The sequence below is a fragment of the Somniosus microcephalus genome, chromosome 2, assembly GCF_052327205.1.
Source record: "Somniosus microcephalus isolate GS21.2 chromosome 2, FLI_Smic_1.0, whole genome shotgun sequence".
Lineage (NCBI taxonomy): Eukaryota > Metazoa > Chordata > Chondrichthyes > Squaliformes > Somniosidae > Somniosus > Somniosus microcephalus.
In genome coordinates this window covers 383426808-383443034 of record NC_140988.1, presented here as the reverse complement: position 1 = coordinate 383443034, position 16227 = coordinate 383426808, and the positions used below count along the sequence as shown (strand labels likewise).

The window sequence follows — 16227 nt, the reverse complement described above, 5'->3', positions numbered from 1 at the left end:
TCTCTCTATTTTATTAGGAGTGCGGCCTCCAGTCTCATACAAGCACGTTACAGGATCTGAGATAGATGCCAGCCCCATTTATTTGAACGTCTCTCCCTTTTTCTGAACCCCCCCTTCTCGCTCTCTCCCCCCTTCTCGCTCTCTCCCCCCTTCTCGCTCTCTCCCCCCCTTCTCGCTCTCTCCCCCCCTTCTCGCTCTCTCCCCCCTTCTCGCTCTCTCCCCCCTTCTCGCTCTCTCCCCCCTTCTCGCTCTCTCCCCCCCTTCTCGCTCTCTCCCCCCTTCTCGCTCTCTGCCCCCTTCTCGCTCTCTCCCCCGTTCTCGCTCTCTCCCCCCTTCTCGCGCTCTCCCCCCCTTCTCGCTCTCTCCCCCCTTCTCGCTCTCTCCCCCCTTCTCGCCCCCTCCCCCCCTTCTCGCCCCCCCCCTCCTGCTCGCTCCCCCCCTTCTCTCTCGCTCCCCCCCCCCACCCTTTGCATTGGATCGGGTTGCCGGTATGTAACGTGTGTGTCTCTCTCTGTCAACAGCTGCAGGCTTGTACTATCTGGCAGAATTAATAGAAGAATACACGGTCATCACCAGTCGTATCATCAAGTATATGATATGGGTGAGTGTCTCGCACGTGACTGGGGGGGAGGGCTGGGGCTGTGAGCACTGGGGGTGGGTGGGTGGGATCCTTGTTTACACTGGGATTGTGGGACACAGCAGACAGGGTAACTGGGGTTCCCTCTCCTGATCACTGGGCAGGAATTCCCTCGTAGCTGGGCACAGTGCATGTCCAGTTGCCTTTTGAAATGATACCCAGACTCCAAGGGTTAAGTTATGAGGTGAGCTTACACAAACTAGGGTTGTATTCCCTGGAGTTTAGAAGGTTACGGGTGATCTGATCGAAGTTTTCAGGATATTAAGGGGAACAGATAGGGTAGATAGAGAGAAACTATTTCCGCTGGTTGGGGATTCTAGGACGAGGGGGCAGAGTCTAAAAATGAGAGCCAGACCTTTCAGGAGTGAAATTAGGAAACACTTCTACACACAAAGGGTGGTAGAAGTGTGGAACTCTCTTCCGCAAACGGCAATCAATGCTAGATCAATTGTTAATTTTAAATCGGAGATTGCTAGCTTTTGTGAACCAAAGGTATTGAAGGATATGGGGCAAAGGCGGGTCTATGGAGTTAGGTCACAGATCAGTCACTGAATGGTGGAACAGGCTCGAGGGGCTGAATGGCCGGCTTCTGTTCCTATGAAATCCAATTGCACCACCCTTTCAGGGAGTGCATTCCAGATCATATCAACCCTCTGTGTGGAAAACAAATGTCCTCATTTCTCCTCTAGTTCTTCTGCCAATTATTTTAAGTCGATGACCTCTGGTTACTGACCCCGTGCCAGAGGAAACAGTTTCTCCCAACTTGCTCTATCCAAACTGCTCATAATTTTGAATACCTCTATTAAATCTCCCCTTAATCTTCCCTGCTCTAAGGAGAATAATTCCAGCCTCTCCACATAACTGAAATCCCTCATCCCCGGTACCATTCTGGTAAATCTCCCCTGCACCCTCTCCAAGGCCTTGACATCCTTCCTAAAGTGCGGTGCCCGGAATTGTCCACAATACTCCAGCTGGGGCCCAACCAGTGATTTGTGAAGGTTTTGATGACTTCCTTGTTTTTGTATTCAATGCCCCTATTTACAAAACCAAGTATCACATTCGCTTTCTTAACTGCCTCATCAACTTACCCTGCCACCTTCAAAGATTTGTGAACAGGTCCCTCTGTTCTTGCACACCCCTCAAAACAGTACCATTTAGATTATACTGCCTCTCGTGCATCACTTCACACTTACCCGCATTAAATTGCATCTGCCATGTGTCTGCCCATTTCACCAATCTGTCTATGTCGCTGGCAAGGCTGATTTTTGTGACCCATCCCTGGTCGTGGCCTCTGACCCTCCTTTCAGGTTTAGACAGGTTGGGTGATTGGGCAGAAGCATGGCAGATGCAGTATAATGTGGATAAATGCGAGGTTATCCACTTTGGTGGCAAAAACAGGAAGGCAGATCTGAACGGCAATAGATTGGGAGAAGGGGAAGTGCAACGAGATCTGGGTGTCCTTGTGCACCAGTCGCTGAAGGTAAGCATGCAGGTGCAGCAGGCGGTTAAGAAGGCAAATGGTATGTTGGCCTTCGCAGCGAGAGGGTTCGAGTACAGGAGCAAGGATGTCTTGCTGCATTTGTACAGGGCCTTGGTGAGACCACACCTTGAGCATTGTGTGCAGTTTTGGTCGCCTTATCTGAGGAAGGATGTTCTTGCCATGGAGGGAGTTCAGCGAAGATTCACCAGGCTGATACCTGGGATGGCAAGGAATGACGTTTGAGGAGAGATTGGGTCGATTGGGCTTATACTCGCTGGAGTTTAGAAGAATGAGAGGGGATCTCATTGAAACTTATAAAATTCTAACAGGACTAGACAGACTAAATGCAGGAAGGATGTTCCCGATGGCCGGGGAGTCCAGAACCAGGGGTCACAGTCTAAGGATAAGGGGTAAGCCATTTAGGATTGAGATGAGGAGGAATTTCTTCACCCAGAGAGTGGTGAACCTGTGGAATTCTCTACCACAGAAGGCAGTGGAGGCCAATTCATTAAATATATTCAAGAAGGAGTTAGATATCTTTCTTAAGGCTAAAGGGATCAAGGGGCATGGGGAGAAGGCAGGGACAGGGTACTGAATTTGGATGATCAGCCATGATCTCATTGAATGGCGGAGCAGGCTCGAGGGGCCGAATGGCCTACTCCTGCTCCTGTCTTCTATGTTTCTTTCACTTGAGCTCTTCGGCACCCATGAAATTCGTTGCCACCAACACCGGCAAAGCTGCCCGCTGAGGCTGAACCAGGTGCTGCCTAACCTGGGTGTCTGGTTCAATCCACAACAGAGCTTCCAACCACATACTATCCACCACCACACCAACCCTCAGTCCTCGCACGATCCTCAGCTGACACTTCACTTCCTTTGCGCCCACCTCGATGGCCCCCTCCCCCCGAGCCCCGCCCTACACAAAACCCGACCATCAAGAACTCGTGACCTGTCTGCACTCCGTCCCCCGCGCCTATAAGCCTATTCCCTCCCACTTGCTCCAAACACGTCAAATTCAAACCCCTCCAAGGCCTTGTCCCATCCTACCGCTGCAGTCTCCTGGCCCTTGCACGCCACCCCATGCCCTCGGTTGCTCTCCCTTGCATCCCCTCCCTGCCCTATCACCATACAGTTGTGGGCAGAGCCTTGAGCTGCCTCGGCCTTGCGCTCTCAATGCCGCTTTGTGCCCATTTCTCCCGCTGTGAAGTGCGTTGGGCCGTTAGACCACACTTGGCGTATAGTGAACTGTTCTGGTCTCCATATTACAAAAAGGATGTAGAGGCACTGAAGCAGGTGCAAATAAGATTCACTAGAATGATGCCAGAACTGGGAGGTTATAACTAACAGGAAAGACTGAACAGGCCGGGGCTCTTTTCTCTAGAAAAGAGAAGACTAAGGGGTGACCTGATCGAGGTCTTTAAGATTATGAAAGGGTTCGATAGGGTAGACGTAGAGAAGGAGTTTCCACTTGTGGGGGAGACCAGAACTAGGGGCCATCAATATAAGACAGTCACTAATAAATCCAATCGGGAATTGAGGAGAAACTTCTTTACCCAGAGAGTGGTGAGAATGTGGAACTCGCTACCACAGGGAGTGGTTGAGGAGAATAGCAGAGATACATTTAAAGGGAACATAACATAAAGAAGGAAGAGCAGGAGTCAGCCATTCGGCCCCTCGAGCCTCCTCCACCATTCAGTAAGATCATGGCTGATCTTTGACTTCAACTCCACTTTCCCGCCCGATCTCCATATCCCTTGATTCACCGAGAGTCCAAAAATCTATCGATCTCAGCCTTGAATATACTCAAAGACTCAGCATTCACAGCCCTCTGGGGCAGAGAATTCCAAAGATTCACAACCCTCGAGTGAAGAAATTCCTCCTCATCTCAGTCCTCAATGGCCGACCCCTTATCCTGAGACTATACCCCCCAGTTCTAGACACTCCAGCCAGGGGGAAACAACCTCTCAGCACCTGCCCTGTCAATCCCCCTCAGAATCTTGTATGTTTCAATGAGATCACCTCTCATTCTTCTAAACTCCAGAGAGTATCGGCCCATTCTACACAATCTCTCCTCATAGGACAGCCCTCTCATCCCAGGAATCAATCTAGTGAACCTTCGCTGCACCGCCTCCAAGGCAAGTATATCCTTCCTTAGATAAGGAGACCAGAACTGTGCCCAGTACTCCAGGTGTGGTCTCACCAAGGCCCTGTACAATTGGAGCAAGACTTCCTCACTCTTATACTCCAACCTCTTGCAATAAAGGCCAACATGCCATTTGCCTTCCTTATTGCTTGCTGTTCCTGCATGCTAACTCTCTGTGTTTCTTGCACAAGGACCCAAATCTCTCTGAACACCAACATTTGAAAGTTTCTCACCATTTAAAAAATATTCTGTTTTTCTATTCTTCCTACCAAAGTGAATAACCTCACATTTCCCTACATTATACTCCATCTGCCACCTTACTGCCCACTCACTCAGTCTATCTATATCCCTTTGCAGATTCTTTGTGTTCTCCTCACAGCTTACTGTCCCACCTAGCTTTGTATCATCAGCAAACTTGGATACATTACACTCGGTCCCTTCATCTAGGTCATTAATATAGATTGTAAATAGCTGAGGCCCCAACACTGATCCTTGCGGCACCCCACTAGTTACAGCCTGCCAACCTGAAAAAGATCCGTTTATCCCTACTCTCTGTTTTCCAATCCTCTATCCATGCTGCTATATTACCCCCAACCCCATGAGTCCTAATCTTGTGTAATAATCTTTTATGTGGCACCTTCTCGAATGCCTTTCGGAAATCCAAATATACTACATCCACTGGTTCCCCTTTATCTACCCTGCTAGTTACATCCTCAAAAAGCTCTAATAAATTTGTCAAACACGATTTCCCTTTCCTAAAACCATGTCGACTCTGCCTAATCATGTTATGATTTTCTCAGTGCCCTGATACCACTTCCTTAACAATGGATTCCAGCATTTTCCCGGTGACTGATGTCAGGCTAACTGGCCTGTCGTTCCCGGTTTTTTCTCTCCCTCCTTTCTTGAATAGCGGTGTTACATTTGTGACTTTCCAATCTGCTGGGACCATTCCAGAATCTAGGGAATTTTGGAAGATCAAAACCAATGCATCCACTATCTCTTCAGCCACTTCTTTTCGAACCCTAGGATGTAGGCCGTCAGGTCCAGGGGATTTATCGGCTTTTAGTCCCATTAGTTTCTCTAGTACTTTTTCTCTACTTACATTAATTACGTTCAGTTCCTCACCCTCATTAGACCCTTGGTTCCCCACCATTTTTGGTGTGCTTTTTGTGTCTTCTACTGTGAAGACAGATACAAAATATATGTTTAACGTTTCTGCCATTTCCTTATTCCCCAAAATAATTTCCCCTGTCTCAGCCTCTAAGGGACCAACGTTTACCTTTGCTACTCTTTTCCTTTTTACATACTTGTAGAAACTCTTACAATCTGCTTTTATATTTCTTGCTAGTTTTCTCTCATTCTATTTTTAACCTTTTTATCAATTTTTTGGTCAACCTTTGCTGGTTTCTGAAACTCTCCCAATCCTCAGGCCTACTATTATTCTTTGCAACATTATAAGCTGCTTCTTTTAAACTAACGCTATCCTTAACTTTTTTTAGTTAGCCACGGTTGGATCACTTTTCCTGTGGAGTTTTTGTTTCTCAATGGAATCTATTTTTGTTGAGAATTATGAAATATTTCTTTAAATGCTAGCCTCTGCTTACCAACCGCTATACCTTTTAATCTATTTTTCCAATCTGCCTTAGCCAACTTGCCCCTCATACCTATGTAATTGGCTTTATTTAAGTTTAAGACTCTAGTTCCAGACTTAGGCAAGTCACTCTCAAAATTAATGTGAAATTCTATCATATTATGATCACTCTGCCCCAGAGGATCCTTTACTATGAGATTGCTAATTAACCCTGTCTCATTACACAATACAAGATCTATAATAGCCTGTTCCCTGGTTGGTTCCATGACATATTGTTCTAGGAAACTGTCCCGAATGCATTCCATGAACTTGTCCTCCAGACTACCTTTGCCAATTTGATCTGTCCAGTCTATATGAAGATTAAAGTCCCCCACGTTTATTGCATTACCTTTGTTGCAAGCTCCTACTATTTCTTGATTAATATTCTGTCCAACGGTATAGCTACTGTTAGGAGGCCTATATACTACCCATACCAGTGTCTTCTGCCCCTTGTTATTCCTTATCTCCACCCATACTGATTCTACTTCCTGATCTTCCGAGCCGAGATCTTTTCTCGCTTCTGTCCTTATGTCATCCTTTATTATCAGGCTACTCCCCCTCCTTTTCCATTATGCCTGTCTTTTCAAAATGTCAAGTACCCTGGAACATTTAGTTCCCAACCTTGGTCACCTTGCAACCACGTCTCTGTAATGGCTATTAGATCAAACCCATTTATCTCTATTTGTGCCTCTAGTTCGTCTATCTTGTTACGAATGCTTCGTGCATTCAGATAAAGAGCCTTTAATTAAAAACATTTTTTACCATTATTCCCTGCTTTGACCTTATTCTCTGCTGCACTGCTACCGTTAAACTCTCTGTCCCTTCCTGTCACACTCTGCTTATTTTTACCCAAATCGCGACCCTGCTCTATTGTCTTGACCTTTCTCTTTAGATTTCTAAATTTCCCCTCACCTGACCCCTCCCCCCCCTTTTTTTTAGTTTAAAGCCCTATCTACAGCCCTAGTTATTCAATTCGCCAGGACGCTCCCTCTTTCCCCAGTACTGGTGCCAGTGCCCCATGAATTGAAACCCCTTTTTCCCACACCACTCTTTGAGCCATGCATTTAACTCTCTGATCTGCTTGACCCTATGCCAATTTGCACGTGGCTCAGGTAGTAATCCAGAGATTATTACCCTTGTGGTTCTGCTTATTAATTAATTTAGACCCTAGCTCCTCAAACTCCCTCAGCAGAACCTCATTCTTAGTTCTACCTATGTCGTTGGGTCCTACATGGACCACAACAACTGGATCCTCCCCCTTCCACTCCAAGTTCTTCTCCAGCCGCGAGGAGATATCCTTAACCCTGGCAGGCAACAGGACTCTCTTTCACGGCTGCAGAGAACAGTATCTATCCCCCTGACTATACCGTCCCCTGCTACTACCACATTCCTTCCTTCTCCCCCCACTTGGATGGCCCCCTGAACCACGGTGCTGTGGTCAGTTTGCCCATCCTCCCTGTAGTCCTTTTCCTCATCCATACAGGTAGAAAGTACCTTGTACCTGTTGGACAAGGTCCAGGGCTTGATAAGCACATGAGGGAGAAAGGAATAGGAGGATATGTTGATGGGGTGAGATGAAGAGGGCTGGGAGGAGGCTCGTGTGGAGCATAAACACCGGCACGGAGCAGTTCGGTGGATGACTTGTTTCTGTGCTGTAGACTTGCTGTAACTCGATGTAATTCTATGTGTTTCTACATTAATGGTGATCTATAAATGCAAGTTGTTGTTTGTCTTCAAATCTCTTTCTTGACTCCTCAGTTCTCCACGGGAGTGCTGGTTGGTCTCTACCTCTTCGAGAATTTCCCCATGTTAATGATTGGAGTCGGACTCTTCACAAACCTCGTCTACTTTGGTCTTTTACAGACGTTTCCATACATCCTGCTCACATCACCCAATTTTATATTGTCCTGCGGTAAGTACCCATCTCAGTGCTTGGTGTATGACCCTGTCTTCTTCTTTGCCAATTGGCTCATCAGTGCGTGACTGTGGCTGGGGTACGGGCACCCGCTCAATGCCGCTACCCTTCACTCCCCACTGGGGTACAGTACTGGTGAATACAGGTCTGTCACAGTATAACACTGGGGTACAGTACTGGTGGGGACAGGTCTGTCACTGTATAACACTGGGTTACAGTACTGGTGGGTACAGGTCTGTCACTGTATAACACTAGGGTACAGTACTGGTGGGTACAGGTCTGTCACTGTATAACACTGGGGAAAAGTACTGGTGGGTACAGGTCTGTCACTGTAACCACTGGGGTACAGTACTGGTGGGTACAGGTCTGTCACTAACACTGGGGTACAGTACTGGTGGGGACAGGTCTGTCACTGTATAACACTGGGGTACAGTACTGGTGGGTACAGGTCTGTCACTGTATAACACGGGTACAGTACTGGTGGGTACAGGTCTATCACTGTATAACACTGGGGTACAGTACTGGTGGGTACAGTTCTTTCACTATAACACTGGGGTACAGCACTGGTGGGGACAGGTCTGTCACTGTATAACATTGGGGTGCAGTACGGGTGGGTACAGTTCTTTCACTATAACACTGGGGTACAGCACTGGTGGGGACAGGTCTGTCACTATAACACTGGGGTGCAGTACTGGTTTGTACAGGTCTGTTACTGTATAACATGGGTACAGTACTGGTGGGTACAGGTCTGTCACTATAACACTGGGGTACAGTACTGGTGGGTGCAGGTCTGTCACTGTATAACACGGGTACAGTACTGGTGGGTACAGGTCTATCACTGTATAACACTGGGGTACAGTAGTGGTGGGTACAGTTCTTTCACTATAACACTGGGGTACAGCACTGGTGGGGACAGGTCTGTCACTGTATAACACTGGGGTGCAGTACTGGTGGGTACAGGCCTGTCACTGTATAACACGGCAGTATAGACCTGTACCCACCAGTACTGTACCCCAGTGTTATACTGTGACAGACCTGTACCCACCAGTACTGTACCTCAGTGTTATACAGTGACAGACCTGTACCCACCAGTACTGTACCCCAGTGTTATACTGTGACAGACCTGTACCCACCAGTACTGTACCTCAGTGTTATATAGTGACAGACCTGTACCCACCAGTACTGTACCACAGTGTTATACAGTGACAGACCTGTACCCACCAGTACTGTACCCCAGTGTCATACTGTGACAGACCTGTACCCACCAGTACTGTACCTCAGTGTTATATAGTGACAGACCTGTACCCACCAGTACTGTACCACAGTGTTATACTGTGACAGACCTGTACCCACCAGTAATGTACCCCAGTTTTATACTGTGACAGACCTGTACCCACCAGTACTGTACCCCAGTGTTATACTGTGACAGACCTGTACCCACCAGTACTGTACCCCAGTGTTATACAGTGACAGACCTGTACCCACCAGTACTGTACCCCAGTGTTACACTGTGACAGACCTGTACCCACCAGTACTGCACCGTATTATACAGTGTCAGACCTGTGCCCCCCCAGTACTGTACCCTCCTGTTGTACAGTGAACTGACGTCTCTGTGGACATGTATATTATTTAATATAACTAGTGTGCCGTGTGTGTGGAGGTTGATGGTGGTTTTACTTGTTCCCACAGTGCTGGTGGTCTATAACCATTACCTGGCATTTCAACACTTTGCCGAAGAGTACTACCCCTTCACTGAGGTAAGCCAGTGTACTGTGGGCGGCAGTGTCTGTCCGAGTTGTGTTGAGCCGCTCTGTGTGAAGAGACTGAAATAAGTGGCCATTGTTTCCCCTGGGGGAATCTAGAACTCGGGGGCAGTTTCAGAATAAGGGGTCGCCCATTTAAAACTGAGATGAGGAATTTCTTCTCTGAGGGTCGTAAATCTGGAATTCTCTGCCCCAGAGGGCTGTGGAGGCTGGGTCACTGAATATATTTAAGGTGGAGAGACAGATTTTTGAACAATAAGGGAGTGAAGGGTTATGGGGAGCGGGCAGGGAAGTGGAGCTGAGCCCAAGATCAGATCAGCCATGATCTCATTAAATGGCGAAGCAGGATCGAGAGGCCGAATGGCCTCCTCCTGCTCCTATTTCTTATGTTCTTATGACCCCCTCCGATGGATTGGAGACCATCGAGTCACTCGGGCAGTGGCGAAGGTGGGATGTCGCAGATACCCCAACGCACTGAGTGTAGTGGCTTCCTTTAACTGTGTCAGAATGACAAGTCCCAATTGAAGCTTCTCGCTTGTGAAGAGACCCAAGCAAATAAGGTTCGAATCCCACAAGTTAAAAATGAGGAAGTTGGGGGTCAGTCGAGGGGAAATATATCACCCAACAAGTAACTAAGCTGTGGATTTTAAAAAAATCATTTTTGTCATGTGAGCATCTTTGGAAGACCAGCATTTATTGCCCATCTTTAGTTGCCCAGAGTTTGAAACAACTGAGTGACTTGTTAGGCCAATTCAGGGGGCAGCTAAGAATCAACCATGTTGTTGTGGGACTGGAGTCACAGATCAGCCCAGACCGAGTAAGGACGGCAGGTTTCCTTCCCTAAAGGGCGTTTAGTGAACCAGTTAATTTTCTTACGACAATCTGACAGCTTCGTGGTCACTTTTACTGAGACCAGCTTTTTATTAAGTGAATTCAGATTCTCAAAGGGCCGTGGTGGGATTTGAACTCGCGCGCTCTGGATTACCAGTCCAGTAACATAACCACCAATAAGTTAACCAGGGAAGGATGGTAAAAGCACAGTGGGGCCTGAGCCGCTAGGCTCTGTCTCTGTGGAGAGAGTGGGTGTGGCTTGTCCCAGAGCTTCGTGCGACAGGAGTCCCGGCACGTGGGTTGGGCGAGCAGTCTCACGGCCCCGACCACCTACCGGCCGTTTGAAACTAATGGGCAGACAGTCGTTCCAGGTGTGGTGTCCTCAGAGTCTGAATTCCCAATGTGTTCTTCCGTATGCTGAGGGCAAGCGAGAGGGTTTGTTATATTTTGTTGGTTTTTAGGCGTTGCTGGCAAGGCTGGCATTTATTGCCCATCCCAAGTTGCCCTTGGGGTGGTGAGCCGCCTTCTTGAACTGCTGCAGTTCATGTGGTGAAGGTGCTCCCATAGTGCTGTTAGGTAGGGAATCTCAGGATTTTGATCCAGTGACGATGAAGATATGTTTTGCTCAGTGCCAGTTGGTGTTGGGGAAGTTTCTGGAGATCTTGGAAGTCCATCTGTGGTTGTTTGGCTCTGTCGGGAGGTTGGACGATTGAGTGAAGTCCAGGAGGAGGAAGTGCTGCCGGATTGTGTGGAATGAATGGACCGGTGGCTTTTTCCTGCTCCTGTTTGATTCTAGTTACCTTGGCATTGGAAAAGCTACAGCGAAGGGTTTATACATTGGATTGGAAACCTATTGTTGGTTATTCGGTCATTCGTTTGGTTACTCGGTTAATATTTTGGTTACTCAAACGCCTCGTTCTCCTGTGTTCTGTCCAGGTACTAGCTTACTTCACACTGTGCCTGTGGATAACCCCTTTCTCCTTCTTTGTGTCACTGTCCGCTGGAGAGAACGTCCTTCCGTCCACAATTCAGCACGGAGGTGAGTGTCGAGACGCCCGTCCTTAATACTGTCGGCAGGTTTTTGGTTTGGTGGATCGGTTAATGGGTTGAATGGTAGTTTGGTTGATCAGTTTATGGGCTGAATGGTTAATTTACTGGTTGAGTGGTTAGTTTATGGTTTGGTCGATTGGTTCATGGGTTGACTGGTTGGTTGGTGGACTGGTCAATTGGTTCATGGGTTGAAGGGTTGGTTGGTGGATTGGTTCATGGGTTGAATGGTTGGTGGATTGATCGATTGGTTCATGGGTTGAATGGTTGGTTGGTTGGTGGATTGGTCGATTGGTTCATGGGTTGAATGGTTGGTGGATTGATCGATTGGTTCATGGGTTGAATGGTTGGTGGATTGATCGATTGGTTCATGGGTTGAATGGTTGGTTGGTTGGTGGATTGGTCGATTGGTTCATGGGTTGAATGGTTGGTGGATTGATCGATTGGTTCATGGGTTGAATGGTTGGTTTGTGGATTGGTTTGTGAGTTGAATAGTTAGTTTATAGTTTGGTGGGTTAATTGGTTGGCTTATAGTTTCCTTGATTTTCCACAGATGACGTCGTGTCGAACTACTTCACAAAGGGTAAGAGGAGTAAGCGATCGGGTATCCTAGTGATCTTCACCTTCATCAAAGAGGCAATCCTGCCCAGTCGACAGAAGATGTACTGACAGCCACCGAGTGTATACGTTCACGAGCAGTAGCAGAACTGATGGAGAGGATGGAGGAGGGGAGGGAGCAGAGAGACCAAGAAACTGAATAACACGGAGGATGATGAGCTCCTGCCTTGGAATTTAATTTGGAATTAATGTTTGATTTTTTTTTCTTTAAATGGTCCCTCCTCCCTGAAGGAATTTCTGTTGGAAGGTGATTTTAAACGCATTATTTTTGCACAGATTTTGAAATTTAGAAGGACTTCAAACACACAACAAAAAACAAATCTTGTTCCATTTGGAGGGGTCTCCATCGGAGCTCCCCACGCGATGTATTAAATGTAAACGTTGCCATTTTATAATGGAGTGGATGATTGCTGTACATGGTCATTGATGCTTCCAGTAAACCTTGCTCAGTTTAATGCAAATTTCACTTCAATTCCACTTAACATGTGGTGTCTCTCCACCTCCGCTCCTTCCAAAAAAACCTCTGCACTTACTTTCTGTTGAATTTTTGCTTTCCAATCGGCAGAACTTGCATTGTGTTGTGCTGAGGCTAACACTAGAAGGGAGTAATATTAACATCAGTAGAGATACAGTCAGTAACACAGGGCACTGGGGGGAGAGGGGTTACTGAGTGACAGTGTGAGGGAGCTGGATTAACATCAGTAGAGATACAGTCAGTAACACAGGGCACTGGGGGGAGGGGTTACTGAGTGACAGTGTGAGGGAGCTGGATTAACATCAGTAGAGATACAGTCAGTAACACAGGGCACTGGGGGGAGGGGTTACTGAGTGACAGTGTGAGGGAGCTGGATTAACATCAGTAGAGGTACAGTCAGTAACACAGGGCACTGGGGGAGGGGTTACTGAGTGACAGTGTGAGGGAGCTGGATTAACATCAGTAGAGATACAGTCAGTGGCAGGGCGCTGGGGGAGGGGTTGCTGAGTGACAGTGTGAGGGTGCTGGATTAACATCAGTAGAGATACAGCCAGTAACAGGGTGCCGGGGGGAGAGGGGTGACTGAGTGACAGTGTGAGGGAGCTGGATTAACATCAGTAGAGATACAGTCAGTAACATGGCACTGGGGGAGGGGTTGCTGAGTGACAGTGTGAGGGAGCTGGATTAACATCAGTAGAGATACAGTCAATAACACGGCGCTGGGGGAGAGGGGTTACTGAGTGACAGTGTGAGGGAGCTGGATTAACATCAGTAGAGATACAGTCAGTAACACAGGGCACTGGGGGGAGGGGTTACTGAGTGACAGTGTGAGGGAGCTGGATTAACATCAGTAGAGATACAGTCAGTAACGGCACTGGGGGAGAGGGGTTACTGAGTGACAGTGTGAGGGAGCTGGATTAACATCAGTAGAGATACAGTCAGTAACACAGGGCACTGGGGGGAGGGGTTACTGAGTGACTGAGGGAGCTGGATTAACATCAGTAGAGATACAGTCAGTAACACAGGGCACTGGTGGGGGGGGGGTTACTGAGTGACAGTGTGAGGGAGCTGGATTAACATCAGTAGAGATACAGTCAGTAACACAGGGCGCTGGGGGGACGGGTCACTGAGTGACAGTGTGAGGGAGCTGGATTAACATCAGTAGAGATACAGTCAGTAACACAGGGTGCTGGGGGGAGGGGTTACTGATGTGAGGGAGCTGGATTAACATCAGTAGAGATACAGTCAGTAACACAGGGTGCTGGGGGAGAGGGATTACTGAGTGACAGTGTGAGGGAGCTGGATTAACATCAGTAGAGATACAGTCAGTGACACAGGGCACTGGGGGAGGGGTTGCTGAGTGACCGTGTGAGGGAGCTGGATTAACATCAGTAGAGATACAGTCAGTAACACAGGGCGCCGGGGGAGGGGTTACTGAGTGACAGTGTGAGGGAGCTGGATTAACATCAGTAGAGATACAGTCAGTGACACAGGGCGCTGGGGGAGGGTTGCTGAGTGACAGTGTGAGGGAGCTGGATTAACATCAGTAGAGATACAGTCAGTAACACAGGGCACTGGGGGAGGGGTTACTGAGTGACAGTGTGAGGGAGCTGGATTAACATCAGTAGAGATACAGCCAGTAACAGGGTGCCGGGGGGAGAGGGGTTACTGAGTGACAGTGTGAGGGAGCTGGATTAACATCAGTGGAGATACAGCCAGTAACAGGGTGCCGGGGGGAGAGGGGTTACTGAGTGACAGTGTGAGGGAGCTGGATTAACATCAGTAGAGATACAGCCAGTAACAGGGTGCCGGGGGGAGAGGGGTTACTGAGTGACAGTGTGAGGGAGCTGGATTAACATCAGTAGAGATACAGTCAGTAACACAGGGTGCTGGGGGAGGGGTTACTGAGTGACAGTGTGAGGGAGCTGGATTAACATCAGTAGAGATACAGTCAGTTACACAGGGCACTGGGGGAGAGGGGTTACTGAGTGACAGTGTGAGGGAGCTGGATTAACATCAGTAGAGATACAGTCAGTGACACAGGGCGCCGGGGGAGGGGTGCTGAGTGACAGTGTGAGGGAGCTGGATTAACATCAGTAGAGGTACAGTCAGTAACACAGGGCGCTGGGGGAAGGGTTACTGAGTGACAGTGTGAGGGAGCTGGATTAACATCAGTAGAGATACAGTCAGTAACATGGCACTGGGGGAGGGGTTGCTGAGTGACAGTGTGAGGGAGCTGGATTAACATCAGTAGAGATACAGTCAGTAACACAGGGCACTGGGGGAGGGGTTACTGAGTGACAGTGTGAGGGAGCTGGATTAACATCAGGAGAGATACAGTCAGTAACACAGGGCACTGGGGGAGAGGGGTTACTGAGTGACAGTGTGAGGGAGCTGGATTAACATCAGGAGAGATACAGTCAGTAACACAGGGCGCTGGGGGAGAGGGGTTACTGAGTGACAGTGTGAGGGAGCTGGATTAACATCAGTAGAGATACAGTCAGTAACACAGGGCGCTGGGGGAGGGTTGCTGAGCGACAGTGTGAGGGAGCTGGATTAACATCAGTAGAGATACAGCCAGTAACAGGGCGCTGGGGGGTAGTTACTGAAACTGACTGTATCTCGACTGTTAAACTCTCAGTTAGATTGAGGCTCACACAAACACCATTACTCAAGTCCTGGATTAAATGCTTGTTCTGATGAGGCAGGCTCAGTTTCGCTAGCTGGTTTCGAGGGCTGTCATCTCCCTCGATAACTCTCTCCCCACAGTGTCCGACTCTCCCTTGTGTTTCCCGGGCCGGCTGAAAGGTGGGGTGAGAGGGGTCAGGGCTATTCTTCATTTGAGAGATCAGACCGCGTGTTGGCAGACTGTTGCACTCTGGGAAGCATCACCAGGTGGCATTCTGAGTATCACACGAGGGTTTACTGGGCAGTGATCAGGAACAAGAACCCTGGCTGATCTTGTCTCCTTTCTACTTAGATCAGCTAACTAGGCAACAATATTTTTTGGTCCAAAAGAATGCAGGATGGAAAGACACCCTCTTTAAGGATGTGTTCTGTGTGGTGTGTATTTTAATTCACCTCCTGTTTCTTAGAAGGACAGAATAAACAGGAGCCGCACAGGTTTTATTTGTAAGATGAGAATAATCTGCTGCTTTGCACAGTCGGTGCGTTAAGACAGCGTATAACCTTTAACCTGTCGGCTCGGTTCAAATACAGGCCGGACTCCATGACAGGGATCTGGCTGATACTGGAGTCACCACTGCAACGTGGACTCAAATCTCGTCGCGTTTGATGGGGATCAGTTCTCTCTGGCTGGAGATTGGTGAGGCTCTATTTTATTGCAGAGGCGTCGGTTCAAACTCCAGCTGAAGAATAATGGGCCTTATCGGGCTAGAGTCCATGATAGGGGAGAGTGTACATGGGCTGTGGGAGGAGATTAAATGGGTGGATAGAGTCCATGATAGGGGAGAGTGTACACGGGCTGTGGGAGGAGATTTAATGGGAGGGTAGAGTCCATGATGGGGGAGAGTGGACATGGGCTGTGGGAGGAGATTAAATGGATGGATAGAGTCCATGATAGGATAGAGTGTACATGGGCTGTGGGAGGAGATTAAATGGGAGGGTAGAGTCCATGATAGGATAGAGTGTACATGGGCTGTGGGAGGAGATTAAATGGGAGGGTAGA

At 48.3% G+C, this 16227-nt stretch overlaps 1 protein-coding gene across 1 annotated transcript; it reads left to right on the top strand.

The window, feature by feature from the left end:
* Positions 1–510: 510 nt before the first annotated feature.
* LOC147123811 (protein TEX261-like) lies at positions 511–12519 on the top strand. Its single transcript, XM_085976235.1, has 5 exons — positions 511–601; positions 7649–7802; positions 9495–9562; positions 11336–11438; positions 12000–12519. The coding sequence occupies exons 1-5, from the start codon at positions 593–595 to the stop codon at positions 12113–12115; spliced, it is 450 nt and encodes a 149-aa protein (XP_085832361.1). The 5' UTR covers positions 511–592; the 3' UTR covers positions 12116–12519.
* Positions 12520–16227: the final 3708 nt, after the last annotated feature.

Excerpts from the sequence above, each read along its gene's own strand:
- LOC147123811 (XM_085976235.1), top strand. Across the intron at positions 9,563-11,335 it reads AGTACTACCCCTTCACTGAG|GTACTAGCTTACTTCACACT; the intron begins GTAAGCCAGTGT and ends TGTTCTGTCCAG. Across the intron at positions 11,439-11,999 it reads GTCCACAATTCAGCACGGAG|ATGACGTCGTGTCGAACTAC; the intron begins GTGAGTGTCGAG and ends GATTTTCCACAG.